Below are 14,993 nucleotides of genomic sequence, written 5' to 3'. Positions count from 1 at the left end.
TCAAAAGCAGCTACAGCATCACAGTTCCATGTCAACCGAGCATGGAAAATAATTAGGCCTGCATTTTTCAATATTTCTCTGAGAGGGGCGGTTTTAAGAGCGTCGTTCTCAATCCAATCCAATCAATCTCAATTTTTCTTTTATCATGCCTGGTTTTGCTTTATCTATTTAATTGTCCTTAAAAATTCTAATTATTTATTTATTTGATTTGCTTATTTATTTATCTATTTTTATTGTTTTTATTTTGCCTGTATATGAAATATAGTTTTAGATTAATTGATTACTCTTAATTTATTTAATTTTTAATTTGATTGTGTGTCCTGGTATAGCTCCACGGTGAGGTTCTGAGTATGACCCCTCACTCGAGATCAGCTGCCCACAGCGCTGAGTGACTCCAGATGCCTAATTCAAGGGAAGGAATTCAAAATTGAGGATTTATGAGACCACATTGCTGATTGCCCAAATTGGAACCCACGGTCTAGATTGCCACAGTGACACCCAGGTTCTGAGAGGAGAACTCAAAATGAGATTAGATCCGTACTTGATGAGCTCAGAATTGGAATCCTCGATTGGAAAGATCCAAAACAGGGAGCACCTGAGCTTCTTCAAGGGAATGTATCAGATCAACGTACACTTGGAGAATTACTTGAGAACCTTTAACAAATAATTCTTGATCAACCAAATGTTGTACCTGGATTATATCCTTACTTCTGGGCAAATATTCCTCACTAGTCACTAGTCACTCAGAGTTTATTTCCTAATTTTATCCTCTACTCGATCAGACCTTAGCCAGCTTTTCTTGCTAAGCGGTATCCGCAGAGTTCAGTTCTTCCCAGGCAGACCCTCTAAAAGTGCACTTTCTTGAGGTGGTATTGCAGAACCTATCAATCTATCGAAGTAAACTGTGGTGTGGGGATGGGGTGATTTGAGCAGCCACACCCGACCTGGATCTAGGCAATTGTGATCAGAGTGGCTGCATAACTGTTGCTCATTGGTTGGTCCAACGAGCAACATGTAAAAGCCCCATCCCGACAGACACTCAGGAGAGAAGTCTGTGTCATGACATGTTTCTATCTGCTCCTGGGCCAATTCCAGCTGGCTTTCTGCAATAAACTGGGGTCTACAACCCCGTCTTCTGTGTCTCTGTGCCGGAGGTCCCTGAACACGGCACTTGGGTAGCGTGTGGTAGGAGAAACTGCCACACAGACTCGAATCAGACTTCTCTCCTTAAGGAAGTATCACAGACTTCAGTTTTCCTGTGACCAAGCAGTCCCTCTTTATTAGTGATGGTAAGCCTTAAAGCGGTATCTCAGAGGTACAACTTACCCTAACCATTCAGACGCTCAAGAGACCCTTCTCTGAGGCAGTATCTTAGGGACCCACACGTACAGATCTTTATAGTATCTTTCCTCTCATTTTCACCCATAAAGCTCTATCCACAGGTTTTTAGTTGAGTTCACAGATAAGACTTTTATTAAAAAATAACAAGTCTTAGTGAGGGTTTGCAAAGTACACTAATCGAAATCTTTGGCTTGCAAAGTGTTACATTCTTTTGAAAGCATTCGACTCCTTCTTAGTTTCATAATGACAGTGATAAAAATGATGCAGATATTATGCAGGTCAGCAGCTTCAGTTAATGTTAACATCTACCATTAGAATAGGAGGAAACATATGATCTCAGGGTTTTCTACCGTTCAAGTTCAAGTTGAAGTTCAAGTTCAAGAGATTATTTGTCACATACATACACATACGGTCATACATATATGCAGTGAAATGTCATGACACCCGGTGATTACGCACAATAAGCTCTATAAGCTCGAAAAATACGAAAAATACTCAAATGTGCGTAATCGACACGCAGTGCTCACGCAGGCGGCCGCTAGGGACGGCGCCACAATCGCGATTCTGGGTTCTATAATTATATAATATAATTAATTGTCTGTGTTGTATTAAAGATAGATCTAAATCCTCCTAAATGATACTTTACCATAACTTACCTCCAGTACTTACCTCACAGAGCTTGCGTCCAGCAAAGTGCGGGCGCAGTGTAGAACTTGGCAAAACAAAACTCGAAAAATCATCAGCTTTTTGCAGGCACCATTCTCGTTTCTTCATGCTCATTTATCAGTGCGTGCTGCTTTGTTTGGACGTCCACAGCCACAACCTCAATTGGCGTCATCCACTGAGGTTTGACGCTTGCAGCGATAGAAAAAACTATTCAAGCCTGGTGACAAGTCAGAGTGGTGGCCGGCGCTGCAGTGATTATAGCGATGATAACATTTTAATTATTGCCTTGTCACCGGCACAACAACCAGCGACCCACCAGGAATCTTCATCCTTCTCCTGATTAGCTGTTCCGAGCCTGCACCCAAAGCAATTTTTTCCAGACAAATGTAATAAAAAGTAGCCCAATTGGGGGGAAAACCGCCCAATCTGGCAACACATAGGGAGCAAGCAACCGGACAGGAACGCTTCTTCTAACTCCTCAGCATCTCCTCAGCAAAATGGTGGCCTCACGTCGTCTGTTGTCTCCACCCGTGTGATGATGCCTGCTACAGCACCACAAGCCTTTGTGTCAGCTAGATAGAGGCTTAGCCCCCCCTCCCCCGTGCCTGCTCCCTCCATGTCTGATCTCTTCATCTCCCTCTTTTTATCCCTGACTGCACCCACTATTTCCCACACATATGCATCCACACATCCTTTCTCCTCTCCTTCCTTCAGCGAACCCATGGTATCGTTGTTGGTGCCAGATGAGCTGGTTTGAGTATTTCTGTAAGTGCTGATCTCCCTGGATTTCTTGGCATTCTCTAGAGTTTACTCAGAATGGTGTGAAAAAAACAAAAAATAACCAGTGAGCAGCAAATGCCGCAAATGGCAAATGTGGACGGAAATGCCCTGTTGATGACTGGCCAGACTGGTTAGAGCTGACAGAATGGCTACAGTAACTCAGATAACCACTACAATGGGTATAATTGTGGTGAACAGAAAAATATCTCAGAATGCACAACACGTGGAACCTTGAGGGGGATGGGCTACAAGAGCAGAAGACCACGTGAGGTTCCACTTGTGTCAGCCAAGAACAGAAAGCTGAGGCTGCAGTGGGCACAGGCTTACCAAAATTGGACAATTGAAGGCTGTAAAAATGTAGCCTGGTCTGATGAATCGCAATTCCTGCTGAGGCACACGGATGGTAGGGTCAGAATTTGGGGCCAACAGCATAAATCCATGGACCCAACCCGCCTTGTGTCAAAGGTCCAGGCTGGTGGCGGTGGTGTTATGGTGTGGGGAAGTTTTTCTTGGCACACTTTTGGCCCATTCACTTGAATGTCAAAGCCTATTTGAGCATTGTTGATGACCATGTGCATCCCTTGATGGTCACAATTTACCCATATTCTAATGGAAAATTCCAGCTCAATAGTGCACCATGTCACAAAGTAAAAGTTGTCTCAAACTGGTTTTATGAACATGACAATGAGTTAAATGATCTTCAGTGGCCTTCCCAGTCACCGGATCTGAATCCAATAGAACACCTTTGGGATGTGATGAGATTTGCCGCATGAATGTGCAGCTGACAAATCTGCAGGAATTGTGTAATGCAATCATGTCAATATGGACCAGAATTTCAAAGGAATGTTTCCAACATCTCATGGAATCCATGCCCAAGAACAGTTGAGGCTGATTTAAAAGCAAAGGGAGGCCCTACCCAGTATTAGTATAGTGTGCCTAATAAAGTGCTCAGTGAGTGCGTGTGTGTGTGTGTGTGTGTGTGTGTGTGTGTGTGTGTGTGTGTGTGTGTGTATAAATATATATCTATATATATATTTAGATAGATATATGTATATAAATACTGTATGTACACACATCACACGCACAGTTTCATGGACACACACACCGAAGATCTGTGTGGAGCTCCTACTGTTTAGCCATTCTGAAGGAAAGAATCTCTGAGAAGAACTTTCAGTCAATTCCCAAGTGTCCCTTTTTTTCGAATCTCAAGTCGGTGGATTTGTGATTCAAGTGACATACTGAATGTTGTTGTTTTTCTCCCGCGAGGCCTCAGAAACCATCTCTCTGAATTATTCACCAATTCCACTTTGTTCATCGATCTCTCTCTCTCTCTCTCTCTCTCTCTCTCTCTCTCTCTCTCTCTCTCACACACACACACACACACACCCACACACACACACACACACACACACACACACACACACACACATCTTTCACTTAATACATGGAAAGGGGAGCAGCATAATGCATTTTCTTCATTAAAATTCAACACCAATGTGTGTTTCTCCGCATTGTTTTCATATTAAATAAAATGCCTTGGGCAGGGTGAAGTATAGCCTCATACGATTGTGGCTCTAAACAAATTTAAACATGACTTTAGAAAACTGCTCTTTGCTAAATTACGTTGAACAACTACCATGGAAGAAGACCAAGAATTCCCTTTAATGCCCCAGAATGTCTTCACGTCGCCTGCATCCCTCCTCTTGGCGTCCGAGGCCCTTGCAGGCCTGTCGGGCTTGTTTTCAAGCCACAAGCATTTACTTTTTGCTGCCACTTCAATTATTTTTTCTTCTCCAAATGCTCAAAGCCATCTTGACGCTTTTGTGTCGCAGCTCTCTGGAATAATGTCCTCGATTTGTTTCGAATCCATTTTCTCCCAGTTTTGGTTCCAATGAATGATACATCCATTGGGGGGTCTCAGCTTTCATCTCGTCTGAGCCTCTTCACACTGTGTTGTTTTTTATAAATATTCTCCTTCAATCTGACACAGGCACTTCCTAATCCCTCATTGGTTAAGGCTCAGGTGATCACTATGCAGATGATGAATAATTATTAAGGGTTAGTTGTTTTTACTTTATTTTTTTAATGAAACTCTCTAGGGATTGGATAATATGAAAAAAGAGAAATGGAAAATTCTATTTAATTTAAAGATAAACAGCCAAGGATTGAACCGACGGTATCGCATTGAATATTGTCCCTTTAGAAAGGGCTTTGGTCTCTGTATTCACAGTAGGCCAGAAACCACCTGGCATCAGGCACAAGCCGCCAGGACCGAACCCAGCCAGCAGTGGGCCCACCCGGTCATCCCCTGGCCAACCACACCCCCACACCAACCCAGAGCCCACCACCCCAAAACCCCCAATGCTCAATGTGTGCTGTTGGGAAATGCAGTTAAAATCAACGACCCCTTCATGCCCTGAAACACCACATCACCCTGGCTTATTAATTGATGGAGTTATGTCATTGATAAGAGTATCCCATATTTCATTAAATGAATCAACCTTTTTTTTGGATATTGTCAATAGTCTTTCCATTAAGATGTATTCTATTAATAAGTGCAGATTGTGGGATGTGGTGAGATTATCACTGTTTTTCCAATTGAGTAATAATTTTCTTGGCGATTGTTAGGGCGATCAAAATGGGTCGCTGTTGTTTGGGTGTCAGGTCAACTGAGGAGAGGTCACCGAGGAGGCATTCTGACTGGAATGTTGTGACCCAAAAGGGTCGATAGCTTCTAGGACCAGAATGTTTGGATAGGTCATGGGTCGGCAACCTTCAGCATTAAAAGAGCCATTTTGGCGTGATTCCCACCAAATAAAACCCACCTGGAGCCGCAAACCTATTTGACCGCTATAATGAAGATAACACCTGATATACAGTATAGTTTTATTACACTTATACTATGTACTGTATATAAGAACTGTAGTTTGTCCTTCACTTATTTGTGGATTTGAAAAAAAGAAATATTCGCTTTAATTATAAGGGGCAAAAAAATGTTAATTTATGTTTTAGCACGGCTTAAGTCTATTATAGTGTGCCGTCATCCGCGACTAGGGTCCGATATATAAATATCTATATTTGCAAAATGAATAGCTCATTTCTCTCACCTGCTTAATGCGATTTCTGCCCCTGAACTTCACTGCAGAGCTTCTCCATATCTGGGCTGTATGATGTAACTTTGAGCTTCACACATGACTGTTAGCTGTCATCAGTGAGTCGTGAGCGATTTTTGCTTTTTATGAAGTTCATGGTGGAAAAACACTTGCTCGTATGTTGATCCAAAGTTAAACAGGGCCCCAAATGCGTACTTGTTCATGTTCAAATAACTGTCTGGAATGGCTTTCCATTTCTCGATTCCACTCCGCATTCCATGTAACGAACTTTAACGTTCTATTTTCTTCAGAAACTTTTCTTTTTTTGGATGTATTCATGGTTAGCTTACCGGGGTTCGAGAGCTCAAAATAAGTCACCAGCCTGTCGGCAACAGGTGACGCATACAAGATGCGACGCATATTTTGATTGACAAATATTAAAACACTTTTTATTCCAATGTTACAAGATCACCTAAATCTCCAGAATCATAACTATTACATTGAAAAAAGTAACTAAATAGAATACAATTTATTTAAATTAAATAACCATTATTTATTCACACTATTTTCTCAAAGCCACAGGGATCCACAGCAGAGGGATGAAAGAGCCACATGTGACTCTGGAGCCGCGGGTTGCCGACCCCTGGGATAGGTTGACAGAGCAAGATGGCATGAAAGTAATCCTCTCCGGTATTAAGCAAACAATGAGAACAAACATCTTTATCCAGGAAACCCATTTTGAACATTTTGTGTTGGGAAATATGTGCTCTGTGCAAAATCTTATACTGAATGAGTTGAAAAGGTAAGAAAGGTGTTGTCTACCTTGTCCAAATAGGCTTCCAGAAGTTGATTTCGGTGGAAACAGCAAGGTCTCTTTCCCATTCCATGGTTGGTAAAGACAATGTGTCATGTGTTTTTAAAAAAAGTTTGTATATTCTGGAAAAAGGAAATTTTTTAATTACTTGTATGAGTAAGATGTTCAATCATTGGAGGTGGATTTTATTTTTATTTTTAGAGACTGCTGTAGTTGAAGGAATTGCAGAACACTGTGACCACCGATATTATACCTCAGAATTAAGGTTGGGAAATATATAAGTGAATTGTATTCAAAAATGTGTTCCAGATGAGTAATTCCTTGTCGTTTCCAAGACATGAAAATTATTGGTTTGTTTTTGACCAAAATCCGGGTTGTGACAAATAAGAGTGAATTTGTTTAGCGACAGAGTGTAACCACTGAGTTTGTTGAATCTCCACCAGGCTGGCAGGGTCTTTGCCATCAATGGATTTTTAAAGCAATAATGTTTCTTTATAGATTCAGTAAAGAATGGGAGATCAGATATTGATAAATCCTGGCATTCTGTTTGTTCAACGTCTCATCATCCATGGCCCAATTGTTTCTCTGGTTGTAACCGTTAAATTATAAATTAAAGATGATTCACTAAATAGTAGTATAAGAATTTTGGGGCTGCTTGGCCTCCACAGTCTTTGTTTTTCTGTAGTGTAAAATAATTTATTGATTATAGAGTCTAGAGTATAAAACCAATTTACTGTTGGTTGGGCTGGGGTCATTGTGAATATGTTTACGCTATCTTACAAATTGGTGGAGATATGAATACCAAGGTATATAATGTTGCTCGTTGTGATGGTTAACGGAAGTTCTGGGTTACAGCATTCCAGTCTTCCCCACTGAGTGCTAAGACAGTGGTTTTAGTCCAGTTTATGAACAGTCTGAGATGGCTGAAAATTTAGATACAAGATTGAACACTTCTGGTAGGGATGATATTGGGTTCTGTTGTGGTTAATTAGTAACCTCACATAAAAAGAACCCATTCCGTGTTATACTAAACCACCAATTCTCAAAATGTATGTATAAAAAACCTTTTTAAAAATGTATGTCTGTATAAATCCAGAAGAGGGAGCTCAGGTCCTCTAAAAAACAGGACGAAAAAAACACAGCTGAAACAAAGAGAACGGGCTCATGGTCACATGCCCATATACAGCGCAGAAGTTCCAAGAATCGTAGAGACGGCTCTTTTCTAGAAAAGGAGAAGCTGTCAGGAACAAGCCAAGGCCATGTGCCCATATAAGGCACAGGATTTCTAGGAATCATAGAGAACGCCTTCTTCCAAGAAAAGGGAGTGTACCGAGTAACAAGGCCAGAATGCTTGGTGACAGAACTACGAGCTATAATTGGCTCAACACCACAAGGAATGTGTTATTCAACTACCCAAAAAAAAATTAAAAAGCCCCGGCAGCGGGATTGTGAGTGGCTCGTGCCGCTGAAAGAGACAGGACATGTAATATGAGAAGGGTGTTCCTCCGATATAAAATAAGAACAAAGGCTCGGTTGAACAGTCGTTTTTTCGCGAAGCCTTCCTCAAAGTCTATTGGTGTATTTGACTCCCTGATATACAAATAAACTTGTTCACACCAGATTCTGTTCTGTTCCATTATTTTTTCTTCCAAGGTTTTTTAAACCAGAATAAGATAGAAACGTCGTCCAGAGATCCAGACTTTTTACCGGCCCGAGGTCTGGACCCTTTTTAAATCACAACATTTGGCAAATCCTAGCCAGGAGAGAATTACGACCAAGTCCGAGACTGAAGAACTGAGAAGGACCAGCCTACACTTTAGAGACACTACTTGCCACAAAGGTAAGCAGTGCCTATGTTTCATGCAAATTCAGTTTGTGTCTGAGTGCAGGACTCCACCCAGATTACAGGTATTAGAAAAGTCTGTTCTCCAACAAACCTTAAATACTGACCTAGATAAAAATGACTGTGATGTCTCAGGGAGCAGATATGATGCATAAATGCAGCAGCAGAAATGGATTAGTTCTGGTTTATGAAGTTTGAGTACTCCTGGGGAGTGCCTGCAGCTGGCTTCCGTGTGCTGGTTTGAGGCGTGATTGCAGGTTTGGGGCTTGGGTTGGGGGCGGTGGGTACAGGTTGCGAGTTTGGGTCTTGGCCCCGTGGTGGGCTGGTCGGGGCACTGCTGGGGCTTGCTATGTGAAATACGCATCAGGAAACAGCGGCGACTCCAGTCACTAAGGGCCCACCACGGAGCTAAGGCTCACGTCGATCAGCAGGCATTATGCAAAGAACAAGTGGCCATACTCAATATCGCCAATGACAATCTGCGCCAGCAGGTGACCATCCTCAATCAACTACTGCAACGTATTCAGCGGCTGCAAAGGGGGACTTGGTGAACTTCACTGCCAAAATGCTACCACAGATGAATGGTTTCTTATGTACCTATACTAAGGTTATTGTTGTGTGAAGGTTGATATTTGGTTATCTTTTTCTGGTTATACCACCCAAAAGATGGTTTTGCATATTTTTATCCATCACAAATATAATAGAGTATAAACTGTTTTTTTCTGATAACCAAATATGACCGCTCCCAATGTTTAAGCATAGAAAACAAACATAATTCCTCGATCCTCACACATAACTTACACTACCTATATGCTTATAGTATTTGTATACTCACTACAGTTGTTAAATTATGCATTTGTTTCATATACTCACTACAGTTGTTTGATTATGCATTTGATCACAGGAACATCTATGTGCTGCTTGTTTGTCTACAATATATCCAGCATACTCATTGTTATCATTTAAAGTCATATGTTATCCAGCATAACCAGTGTTACCATTTAAAGTCTTTAATTTATCCCTGTTATTCTGTTAGAATGTGACTTTAGAAGTCACAAAGGGGGGAATGCTGTGGTTAATTAGTAACCCTACATGAAAAGAACCATGTTCTACTAGACCACCAATACTCAAGATATATGTATAAAATACCTTTTGAAAATGTATGCGATAAAACCAGAAGAGGGGGATCAAGCCCTCTACAAAACAGGAGGAAAAAAACACAGCTGAAACAGAGAGAATGGGCTCAAGGTCACATGCCCATATATTGCGCAGAACTTCCAAGAATCATAGCGACAGCCCTTTTCTAGGAAAGGAGAAGCTGTCTGGAACAAGCCAAGGCCAAGTGCCCATATATGGCACAGGAGTTCTAGGAATCATAGAGAACGCCCTATTTCAAGAAAGGGGAGGTTACCCAGTGACAAGGCTGTGATTGGTTGTCTTGAAGATCACACCAGAATGCCTGGTCACAGAACTATAAGCTGTAATTGACTCAACCCCACAAGGAATGTCATTGGTTATTCAACTAGCCCCCCAAAAAAAACCACCGGCAATGGGATTTTGAGTGGCTTGTGGCACTGTAAGAGGCAGAACATGTGATATGAGAAGGGCGTTCCTCGAACATAAAAGAAGAACAAAAACTGGCTAACAAGTTGGTTTCGCAAAGCCTACTCAAAGTTTATTGGTGTATTTGACTCTCTGATATACAAATAAATGTTTTCGCATCAGATTCTTTTCGGTTCTATTGTTTTTTCTTCCAATTTTGTGACGCCAGAATAAGATAGAAATATCGTCCAGAGTTTCAGACTTTATACTGGCTTGACATCTGGACCTTTTTTTTTCCTGGACCATGACAGTTCCGTAAATATAACAAAATATTGTCTGCATTTAAACTGATTTTGTGAACAGTTTTCCGTTTGTATGCCAATGATATTATTGTTTTGACGGATGCCCAGCACGAGGGGTTCAATAAAGATGGCGAATAGTAAAGAGGAGAGTGGACATCCTTGTCTTGTTCCACATTGTAGAGTGAAAAACTGTGAAGGGTAAACATTGGTGATTATAGAAGCAGATGGTGACTTGTACAGAATTCTGATCAATAGAACGAGTGACTCTCCAAAGCCAAATTTGTTGAGGGTACCTAATAATGTCTGCATAATGGCTGCAGGCCTCCCAGACCAGATTCCTACTGGAGCTGGAGGGAAAGGTCACCCACGAAAGACCACAACTTCTGCCTCATGATGGCCAAATATGTGGTGCAAGATGCAGGGAGTGTGATGGGGTTTTCGGTGGTAATGCAACACCACCTATGGCTGAACCTATCACAGATCTCTGAAAATGAGATGACCATGCTCCTGAATGCTCCGGTGAAGGTGTTGAGCCTATTCCGGCCCATTGTAGACTCCATGACCCATAAATTTGAGCGGTCCCCACTTCGCAAGCCCCAGCAAAACCCCGGTTCATCACGGAAGCAGTCAGGATTCAGGCGCAGGCTTTGGCTGTGAGGGGCAGGAAGGCGCAGAGGGCCTGGGCCACTATGCAGAGGGGATTCACGCTGCTGGACCGTCTGCTGGACCTCTAGAAAAAGACATTCTAATGTATCAATTTCCGTGCCAGCGGAATCTGCGGTTAACGTACACAAAATACGTTAACCGCAAAATGTCCACTCAGAAACATGAGCATCATGGCCTGAACTAAAATATGAGCCCAATGCCTCAGGTAAGGAAATGTCATCAAACACATGAACACAGGTGTGAGGCTCAATTTGTGGGCGAATCCGCACTGATGCAATCACTACCAGAAACCACAGCATGCCTCTCTGCTTGTGTGAGCGTATGGAGACGTGCATGCACAGCTTCCCTCTTGATAGAGAAGATGATTCAAAAGGGCTATGTGCTGCAGTTCTCCCTTTGTCCGCCAGCATGTGCTGGAGTCACACAGATGGAAGTCTTGGACTCAACGTCCTCCATCCTGGAAGCGGAGATTCCGTCCTTCCTGAAGAAGAGCGCCATTCACCCGTTAGTGGACAGAGAAAGAAACTGAGGCTTCTACAGCAGATATTTCCTGATTGAAAAAAAAAAAAAAAAAAAGACAGCTCTTCTCTGAGACCAATTCTGGATCGGAGAATTTTAAACAAAACATTGAGAAAGCTCCCGCTTCAAATGTTTACACACTGTCACCTGTTCAAGTTGATACAACGGGGACACTAATTAACGTCGGTGGATATGAAAGCTGCTTATTTTGCATATCAATTGTGGACACAGGAAATATCTGAGGTTCACCTTTCAGGAAAAAGTGTATGAGTATTGCATTCTCGAAATATTCATCATTTGGGTGGAGGCAGGTATTACCCCTCTGCACACCCAGGGGAAAAAGGTTCTGTTATATCTGGACGATCTCCTAATAATAGCGGGGTCCAAGGACAGGGCACACTCGGCGCTGCTCGATCATCTCCGCAGCCTGGGTTTTCTGGTGAATTTGAAAAAGAGCGCTCTGGTTCTAGTCCAGTGCTCTTTGTACTCGGGTCTCAATCTGGACTCACAGTCGATGCATGCACAACTGAGCCCGGTAAGGAGGTTGGCTGTGGTCACTGCAGCTCGCACGCTGTGCAAGGTTATCCGGCATGTCAGGTTATGGTCTTGCTAGGCTTGATGGCTGCTACCTCAGCTGCAGTCCCACTGGATCAGGGACCTCTCCCGGGTCCTGAGGCAGGCAGCGGGGTAAATCTTCCATCCCACTTTCCACAAGGGGAAACTGGTGGCCTGTCCCCTGAGCGGTACCTACTGTGAAATGAAGGTCTATCCATGGAGGTGGTGAAAACATTCAGAGTGCTAGAGCCCCATCAACAAGGGAGCCTTACACATCCAAATGGCTAGCTTTTGAGTGCTGGTGTTTGTCGTGTGGAAATGACCCATTAGCTGAAATATTGGGGTCATACTCAGTTTCCTCCAAGGTTGGCATTTAAAAGGCTTGGCACCATCCACCCTCAAGGTGTATCTGGCCACCATAATGGAGTGGGTGGCAAGCCACCAGACAGCTTGTCTTCCAGGTTTATACAGGGAAACTGCCAGTTACATCTATGGTTGCAGTCGCTGACTCCGAAATGGATTTGGTTTTGGTGTTGCATGCTTTAATGAGACCCCCATTCCAACCTCTCCAGGAGGTGGGACCAAAACACTTTTGTCATTGAAGTCAACACTTCTTCTGGCACTTGTCTCAGCAAAACGTGTAGGAAATCTAGTCGCACTGTCTGTCCACCAGTCCTGCTTGGTGTTCTCCACGGACAATCAGAGGGTAACGTTGAAACCCAATCCGGCTTTTCAGCCCAAGAACATAAAAGTGGGATTCAAATCGACCATGATTGATCTCTCTTTGTTTTCTCCTCCTCCCTTTTGGTCCAACCAGCTTTTTGTCTGTTATGGATCTCAGACAATTGGGAAACTGCTGTCCAATGGGGCGGGAACCCCCAGGGGGTCTTAAGGTGGATTCTACTAGGGGTTTGGCATCCTCGTGGGCGCTGATACAGGGGGTTTCAGTCGAGGAGGTGTGTGGTGCTGCTGTGGTGATGCTTCTTTCTCTTCTACCCCAGACGCGTTCACCAGATTCAACAGTCTCGACTTGATGGCTTCTGCACTGGCGCAGGCTGTTTAGACAGTGGCCAGGTGTTAGCCTGGGTATAGAGCTACGCTATGTGGTTGAGAGTGGTTACGTGATACAAGCTCAGCTGTATGCAGAATCCCCATGTGCATGACAGTGGGTCTGTGGAGGTGATGATATAACTTACCTCTGCACCCTATGAATGGGTTCTTATACGCGAGAATTGGGGTTTGAGGTCACATCTGCCAGATGGTCCTTGCAATGGACTTCCCAGACTCGTGCTTCTATGTCTGCCTTTGGGGGCTTGCATAGGACACATTGATTCTGACCTCGCAGTCAGTGAGGGTGGTGGTATACAATATGGCATAGTAAGAACTTGAATTTGAAATGAAGTAATACGTTTGGGTTGTGCTACAACCCTGGTTTTACAAATTGGAGCCAGAGTTATTACCATTGGCCTCACTGACCAGCTCGCTCAAGAAGTTATGAATTATAGGTCAAAGGAAGTGTGACAGACGGTGACCCAGTATATATACTGGGGGGCAGGCCATATGATGGGTGTCCGAGTGGCCCAATCACAGCCTGTCAGGGCCAAGTTAAGAATGGGTCAGTTTCAAGGGCTTCCAGCTTTATTCAGTGGATCTGTCTGGAGACAGCTTAATGCATAGTAAGAGCTCTGGTTCTTCATTCATAAATTTCTCGTGAATTCGATTCGCCCAGTGTGTTGTTTTTTATTTGTTTGTTTGTTTATTGTCTGAGTTGCAGCGGGGATCACAACATGCTCCTCTCCTCACACCTCCTGCTTATATGCTTTAGCTTTTCCTTCTGAGATATAGTAAAATAGTATATCACAATTAGAGTGAATTGGGGTCATGAGAGAGAAATCAATTTAAAATTTAAAAGAAATCCAGAGCAGAGAGTTATGGTTTTAATCTTTATTTATCCAGGTTAAACTCACCAGACCCTGACAAAAAGCCCAAACCATTCAACCCCCTCCCCCAAAGCAACAAAAGAGGAAACTGGAAAGTAATTTGGATACAAACAAACAAAACAAACAATCAAACGATGTAGGACCATGTTAGGGGCTTTTTTTGTCTTTTGTCTGTAAAATTTGGCATATGTATATTGCATTACTATAGTTTTCCAAACGAATGTTCAACAAATACGTCATAAATAGACTTATTGTGTGATGAGGAGGAGCTTGTTTTGTGGATGGGATTCTTTCGTTTTTCTCACTCTCTTTTTCGGCCCCTTAACGGCTTCATTAAGAGGAGTACTCATATTCCTCTGCGCTGCGGCGCCCGAAGTCCATCCAGCCCAGGTAGTCCCGGTCTGTTATCCGGTGGTTGGCGCTCAGCCCACTGCTGGATCTGCTGTTTACTGAGGAGTTCCTGCGCACAGAACCTGTGAGGGAGAGAGAGAGAGAGAGAGAGAGAGAGAGAGAGAGACAGAGACAGAGAGAGAGAGAGTAAATTTCATGGAGAAGGATGAAAAGGAGCAGAGTGGGTGGGAGAGAGAGAGAGAAACAGGATATGATTGAAATTTGTATTCCCTCGGGAGAGCCGAGGAGTCGGGAAGGAACATGAAAAGGGCTTGAGGCTCAAAGCCACGTTCTGTCATTCTATCGTTCCGTCCTTTACCCTCCAGGGTTGTGGGTTGTGCGCTTGGTTTTTGCATAAAAACAACAAAACAACGCAGATGAACTTGAGGGGTCGTTTCTTGAAGTGAGTCTTGAAAACGAGATCCCAGTTTGCTATGCAGGAATATTGGACTGGAGCTAAAGCACCAAACTGAAATTCAGTGACATCCAATAAGCTTAACTAGATTTTTATTTTAATGATAGTGATAAAATAACTAGGTATAA

The 14,993-nt window shown here is 43.0% G+C and overlaps 1 protein-coding gene across 1 annotated transcript in view; it reads right to left on the bottom strand.

Annotated features, from left to right (window-relative positions):
- Positions 1-14,393: 14,393 nt before the first annotated feature.
- Positions 14,394-14,993, bottom strand: part of LOC307241941 (cholecystokinin-like) — a gene marked incomplete at both ends in the record, with an annotated part of 3,330 nt that continues 2,730 nt past the window's right edge. Inside the window, one exon of the mRNA XM_080016221.1 lies at positions 14,394-14,533. Coding sequence (XP_079872347.1) covers positions 14,394-14,533 — 140 coding nt within the window. The remainder of the gene's footprint in view (positions 14,534-14,993) is intronic.

This window comes from Zeus faber (assembly GCF_960531495.2).
Source record: "Zeus faber genome assembly, chromosome: 1".
NCBI lineage: Eukaryota > Metazoa > Chordata > Actinopteri > Zeiformes > Zeidae > Zeus > Zeus faber.
This window is presented reverse-complemented; position numbering and strand designations above follow the sequence as displayed.